Raw genomic sequence first — 7722 nt, forward strand, 5'->3', positions numbered from 1 at the left:
AACTTTTCCCTCAATTCCTCCATCCCCTTGCTCATCAGAACCACCCTACAAGCAATGCTTCTATGTAGATTCCTCATATTTCACAATCATGTTAAATTGTCTTAAATGCTGTACTTGACAATACATCCTTGCTTTTGTATTGTTATTTTTATAGTTTATTTATTTGTTGAAATGTGAAATATGGAACAATTAAAAAAAAAGAAGCAAAACCAGATTATTTGCATTCAATATCTCCATTAACAATCCCACTCTCTGTCACCTCATTAACCACTATTGCAAACACTAACAGTGACAGTTAGGACAGATCCCTGATGTGTGCCAACTTTCACCACAAACTCCTTCCAACAGCTCTGATCCAATTACTCTATCAACAAATAAAGTATTGTCCTTACCTCTGTGTAAGAACTCGTCAGAACTGCCCCAACCATTACATCTGGTATGCCTCTCTTTCTCAGCGCTTTCTTAACCACCTTACTCTATCAAATGCCTTATCCAAATCAACAAGGCAGATGTGTAACTCTTCCTTATCTTATAGGTATTTCTCAAAGTGCAATTTCCTAAGGATGAGCACTGCATTTGTTGTCCCTTTTCCTGGCTCAACACTGAGATTGCATCTCGTTCCATTCCACAGTTTCTAAGTTCTCTTCTCCAATACCCCTGCCACAATCTTCATTGCATCTTGTAATTACGTAACTTCACTCCCCTGTTCACATCACAGCTCATCATATCCCCATTCCCTTAAGGATCGGTACCTCTACGCAATAGTGTTCAGTCCTCTAGCATTTTGTGAATTGAATGTTCTAGCAGGTGTGGGAAACTTCGTTGAAAGCTGAAGTGAAGAAAGAGGGAGATTGGTTCAAAACTTTGTCCATCACAAGTTGTTATGGTGACTGAGTGTCCATGGCTGAAATTACGTTGTTCACCATGGAGAAAATGAACATATGACTCATAGTGCTGCTTCAAAAGCTACTACTCCCCCTATAGATTGATTGCTGCAAAATGAGATGCAGGAATAATCAATTGGTGAAAGAGAAACAGAATGTTCTCAGTTGAGAAACAAAGTGACAAATAAGTATTTTGATGTAGAAAATAACAGGCTGGATCTGCAGAAACAAAAATGTTGTCTCTGTAAACATTGACACAGTAATTAATATACTTGGTTGGAAATATCATGTGGGTATTGGATCTTGTCGTCTTGACTTTTGTGGTTGTATGATGAGAATTTTAGGAGGGATTGTGAGGTAGGTTGGAAGGGGGCGTGGCAGGTTTATGTCGTGCGCTGAGTGATTGATGTAGGCCAGGGGGCTCTTGTAGGGTGAAGTAAATGTTCCGGACTGATGTCCGTTTTCTATGAATACTGAATTCAATCGGTCAGTGCTGATGGTGTCATGTTTCCCATAGTAGTCGATAACAGAAAACTTGTCAGCGCAGCTAATGACAGGAAAGGACTTCTGTATGGAGGCTGTCTTGTTTCTCAGTGTTATCATGAGTGAAAACATGCGAGGAAGTGATGAGGTCATTGTGCATGTATGAACATTTTGTGTTGTGTGCACATTGAGGAAGTGTGCATGTCCTGCATGAACTTTGTAAATAGGCAATGGACATAGTCAGAAGGTTCCATGTCTGTTGTGGCATGTTCATGTTGGGTGATGCACTCACCTGGGAATCATAGGTTCTTACGTCGTGTAGACAGGCTCTGCAGCGGAGCAACCTATGTCTGTCTTCACTGCGGTACGTCAAATGCCAAGGAGAACAAATGTGACCCTGCATCACAAAACCAACAAAAGTCACCAGACATGGATTTTAGTTAAGGGCAGATCCTGAAAGAGCAGACTCTGAGCTTTAAAATGATGTATAACTCAATTCAAGTGGACTCTCCTTACCTATCTAAATAATGGAAAGAAAGCACATCACACTCTGGAAAAGTGTAAACTATCCAGAAAAGAGGCTCTGAAGTACAGGGTTTATTCAAGCGCTTTATGTTTTCCGTGCCATGCTAGTTGTACAATGAAAGGGGCATTTTACATTGTAACAGAGGATTGTAAACCATCGGAGCAATAACGATGAAGATATTATTAAATTAAGCTGAAATTGAGCATGTTCTTTTAACACATTCTGTCCATGATTAGGTTATAGTGCCAACTTTCAAAGCAGTAGTGTTATCATTTCAGAAATTATTAGACTTGAAGATGAAGAGTGTGCAAAGGATTTTCAAGAAATGGAAAGGGGCCTCTAAGACATACCTGATCATTCTACAATGTACTCTCCCCCAAAAAGGGTTGTAGAAAAACTGCTGAAAGCACACTTCCCATTCATGATATGATCCCAAACTAAAGAATAATGTAGAAAAAGGATACTAGCTCTTTCAGAAAATATGAAGAACTCAGATTGACTCGGTTGCCCCATGTCCTTTTTTGAGTCCCCCCGTAAAATGAAGGGGTGCGACTTTTTGTTGGTTTTTGTGATGCACGGTCACAAATGTTAGTTTCTCAGTTCATCTGGCATCATCGGCCTTTGGGCATCATTTGAATTGACTGATATTTTAGGTGGTAGCGTGACCATGTGATGGCTGGAGTGGACCGACAATGTTGATGTGCTGTTTATGGTCAAATCGTTCATCAGAAGATGAGAAAGTGCCAAGGGGTGCTTTCTTGTGGCAATGAATTTTGCTGCATTGACTCTGTAGACATGTTTGGTCCATGACGGAACATCACGGTTGATGTTGTTCTACACAAATCTGTAAGTGACCAGTTTTAGTGTTGCTCTTACCCAGCAGGATGAGATAGCTGGTAAAGGGATTGATAGATGGCCTTACGATAAAGGGCTACAACTGGGATGTAGGGACAAGAAAATCTAGTTGACAAATCACACATTGTGCAGTCTGATGAGGGCATTGGTACTGGTGTAAGTTTGAGTAAGCCGTCAGCTCTGAGTTGTTTGATTTCCTTATCGTTCGCTTGGGCAAGGGCAACAATGTTGAAGTTCATGGTGTAATTCACATTGTTGATGAAAACTCGAGAGAGAGTGTCAGCAGCCATGTTGCGTTTGCCCGAAATGTGTGGTATTGTGCATTGGGAAATGAAGTCAAGATGACAAATCTCTCATGGTGAGTACCTGTCAAGGCTACCATGGAGAGAATAGGTAAAGGGTCTTGTGATCAGTTCATAACATGTACACAATGAATTTCCTTCAAGCATATACACGTAGTAGTGAAAATGCTTGGTGCTTAAAGGAAGACAGCAAGCAGCTCCTGTCCAAATTTAATGTAGCAAGTTTCAGCTGGCTGTTATAGCCATTTAGAGAGAAATGTGAGAGGTTGCCATGTATGCCATCAACGCAATATTGCTAGAGTACATTGCTGATGCGGACATCCAACACATTGGTGAGGATCATAGAGGGGTGCATCCACCTTTGGGTGCATTAGCATGGTAGTTTGTGTATACAGGTCCTGCTTTGACTGTGTTGAATAAAGAGAGTTAGATGTCATTGAGTGAGATGGGCTTATCTTCCCTTTGAGCATTTCTCACCCTGTCGGTATTTGATGGTACCACTTAATGAGGTCAAGCTTGAAAACTTGCACTGTCTTGCAGGCCCTCGAAATCAGCGGCAAAGGAGTGCGACATGGGATATCTGTTGGAAACAGTTTTTCAGTTGAGAGCGTGGTAAACACTGCACGGATGCCAGTCTCTGCATGAATGCCAGCTAGTCTCTGGCTGTCTTTTATGGTACCATATGTGGAAGGGACATTTGACCATCACGCAGTTGCTTTTTGATTTGCGGACAATATGCCAAGTTTGTAAGCGTGAGACTAAATTCCTGTCTCACAAGGCTTTGAGACAGGAAAGATGTGAGATGGTATGGTCGAGTAGAGACTCTGAAACTTAAAGTCTTGATATGGTGAGTGATTAGTGTTTGGCATTGACAGTGTGTAGACTAATTGTGCAAAATATAGATGTTAAAAAACCTGTCAAAATGAGTACCAGTAAAATGTACCATTTTTCTTGGCTGAGGGAAATAATCTGCCAGCTGTTCTGTGACGATGCTGCTAGCTGTTAAACTGAAAGATTTGTTGTGTCAATCAGTTTAAGTTGTTTGATGTCAACTAACATTTTGAAGTGCATCAGGAATCAGCAAAATAGTCTGCAAATTCCAAAGTGTTGGGGAATATATATCAACCCCCAATTCAAAAAGGAAATGAAGTGACGTTCTCAGTGATGTCTATAAATTCAGCTTTTCAATTCAATTTCAATTTTGACGAAGAATGCTGTTATGCTCTTGTTCTTTTGCAGGGTTTGGAAATAGGCGAGCTCATATCAAAGTATAGCAAGGCACAGGAAAGTGGAACAAGGCGAGAACCCCAGCCTGTCCCAAGCAACTATGAGTCCGATGCTCTGACAAAGCTATGGCCAACACCTGGTCCAAGACAAGAGGAGACCGCGGCCGCACAACCAGAGAATGGGATGGAGGGTCACTACCAGCAGCCCTCCACTTCATCTCCCAACAACATGATGATCCCCACTGCATCGACATCTACACCGGTAAGTCCAAACAAAACTGACCCCAACATTGCACATGTGGAGTTGACAAGAGCGGAGCATCAGCCCCACAGTACCCCGACGCGGCTGGGGAATCCCCCAGCTGGTGGGGTCAGGGTTATGGCCTTACCCCCGTTAGAGGTCAAAGTGGACGACCAGCCAGAATACAACAATAATGGTCCGGACAACAGTGGGAAGCGGTTGTCATCTGGCTCCGCAGCGGGAGGCGGTCAAGTGAATGGTTACCCTCCCTCTCCAAGGAGCAAGGAGCGTTCTCTGTCTGCTGAAAGCCAGGTGCAAAAGGCGACGACAACGCCCACACGATCGAGTGTGAAGCGGGCACCTCAGGCATCTGATAATATCCTGAAACGGGGAATTTTGCGGGGAAAGAGAAAGTGAAGCAAAGATAGTTTAGACTGCGTGTGACCGCATGTTCTAACTTTTTTGCCCATTGAGGACGAGCTGATTTTGCTGCAACACACGTCACCGATAGACGCCTGCCTGAGTATACTGGGGACTATAGTCCTTGACAGGTTAGTTGTACATTGCTTGTACAATGTGTAAATTCTCCCTGACTAATTGGTTGAACTCCATTTTTTTCTCATCAAAAATTTGAAGTAATGGAAGGTGCTAAAAGTGATGGCAATTTCCCAAGGCAAGCAACTCATATAAACCTTCCTGAATTGCATGTGACATGATTTGTTATTCAAAAGTGAAATTATGTTTCAATCTGAAGCCTGTTTGTGCAGCATCAAGGTGAGCCACACTCAGTAGTTTTTCTTGGAATTGATTTCAAGTATTCAAAATATCTTTGAGATGTGAATTCAGATTAGTGTGTTGTGTGAATTCACAAGGGTGATCAACAAATTATGACAAAAATTGAACAGCTTCTAGAAGAACTGTGGACAGAGGCCATAATTTCTTTTTCTAGACATAATTCTTCAGGATTGATGAATACTGATATGCTTTTTTAGTATTTTCTTTTACATTTGTACATATCTTTTATCTCTTTAGCCACGTCTTGAAAACAAAATTTGCTTCCAAAGTTAAGAAGGATTTTGTGTATGATAAATACATTCTGGGACATGACATACAATATGAGCTAGATAGTCATATCCGAGAAGGTGCAGGTTTCAGTGTCACATGTATGGGCACATTACTGAACTTCAAGAAGTATACAAAACAGCTCAACATCTTAAACGTATTAATCATGACTATCGATTTATTGGGAAAGAGATCTTTCTCCCAAATCTTCTCGATTGGGTGGTGCAACTGTGATGTACTGTTTCACTTACTGTATTGTATATGAATGTACAATTGAGGGTATCGCCAATATGTACGAAGCAGTTTCAAACAGCGGTCACTATACTTTCTCAGTAGGGGTCAGGAGACAAGTTTTTCTTCAATCTAATTGTAACTTCATGTGAAGTTAATTGTGACTGCATATGAATTGGTGGTTGCCATTAATTGGCCCATACTTAATGCAAATCACCCAACATAAAACCCAGTGCGTGTACAAAGTTGTACAAGTGTACGCTATGGGCATTGCCTGCACTTAAAGGACAAGTTCACCTTCATAAACATAAGGATTGAGAGAATGTAGCAATATTAGTAGAACACATCATTGAAAGTTTGAGGAAAATCAGACAATCCGTTCAAAAGTTATGAATTTTTGAAGTTTTTGTGCAGTACCCGCTGGATGAGAAGACTACTGCAGTGTGTGAATAACTTAGATGTCACATGCGTACAACAATATAAGGAAAATATAAAGAGAATTTCACAAAATTCCATCTTTTGAAAAAAGTACACATTCCCCTGACTCGTTACCGATAAATGTTATGGGTAATATTATTCCCCCTGCCTTTAGAAAGAGGCAAGTCAATTGCTCTTTTATTATGCGAAAAAAATGAAAATATGTTGAATTTTCTTTTATATTTTCTTTATACTGTTGTACGCATATGACTCACAAGCTGTAGTAGTCTCCTCATCCAGCGGTTCCAACACAAAAATTTAAAAAATTCATAACTTTTGCATCGATTGTCCAATTTTCCTCAAACTTTCACTGATGTGTTCTGCTAATATTGTTGCATTTTCTCAATCCTTATGTTTATGAAGGTGAACTTGTCCTTTAAAACCATGCACATCAGAGCCCACTAATGAGCCCACTGATATCCACATAAAAAAGTACATTCAGAAACAAAATAGCAAAAAAAAAAAAAAAAAAATAAAAAATAAACAAGGGACACAGCACTCCCATAATTTGATTTAAAAAAGTGCATTGACCTGTTTCAATGAGTCTACAAAATCAGCCTTTTCAGAGTTCACTGTGCACGTCTTATCATGATGTCTAGATACATTGTTTGGCCCTGCCAAATACAGCTTCACTAATTTAACTGTAAGAGGCAGCACCGTGAATGTTTTAACTTCCATTGTACACACTAGTCATGTGAATGGCATGCCGGCTACAATGCTTTGATAGAAAAAAAAAAACACATTCTTATCTCATTCATCCCTCATTTCACACTTTACTGCACACACACATGTCCACAAACACACTATACATACAGATTCTCCAAAAAAAAAAAAAAAAAAATAGGGAGGAGTAGTGTAGATCTTCAATGGGGAAGGCAACTCTTCATACATTTTGTGATCAAGGCTAGGGACTAACAATTAGAACACACATGTCCTTCTGCCTAAGGACTCATATGTTTAATAGTGCAAGTGACTTTGATAGTCTTGTGTAAGTAAGTCTATCCAGGGTTAGTTAGAAAGTAGCCCTTCTAGCTGTTATGGTAATGATATCCCTGTGATTAGTTCTTTGAATATTCATTTTCAAATGTTAATGACGGACAATATAATATGGAAGTGTTTCAATTCTCAATTGAACCAAACAGTTTTTACTGAATGTCTTCTAAACGTTTTAATTTGGGGCAAGACATAGTAAGAAATGTTTATTTCTGAACAAATATCTTATTACCCTTGCCAATTAAGATGTTATGTATAGGCATTGCTTTGTTTGTTTGTGTACAAAATAACTCAAAAAATCTTGCAACTCACAGGAATAGCTGATGATGACAAAAGAAACATGATTGAATTCTAGTAGTGATCTGGGAATTCTTATGAATTTTCGAAGGATTTTTGAACTTTTCCCTAATTTTTTGTAGGGCCACTGTGACTGAATTTTTCA

At 39.9% G+C, this 7722-nt stretch overlaps 1 protein-coding gene across 1 annotated transcript in view; it reads left to right on the top strand.

Moving 5' to 3' along the window:
* LOC140232202 (unconventional myosin-XV-like) overlaps positions 1-4934 on the top strand; it is a 158702-nt gene extending 153768 nt beyond the window's left edge. Inside the window, exon 51 of the mRNA XM_072312340.1 lies at positions 4290-4934. Coding sequence (XP_072168441.1) covers positions 4290-4934 — 645 coding nt within the window. The remainder of the gene's footprint in view (positions 1-4289) is intronic.
* Positions 4935-7722: the final 2788 nt, after the last annotated feature.

The sequence above is a fragment of the Diadema setosum genome, chromosome 8 (assembly GCF_964275005.1).
Source record: "Diadema setosum chromosome 8, eeDiaSeto1, whole genome shotgun sequence".
Taxonomy (NCBI): Eukaryota; Metazoa; Echinodermata; class Echinoidea; order Diadematoida; family Diadematidae; genus Diadema; species Diadema setosum.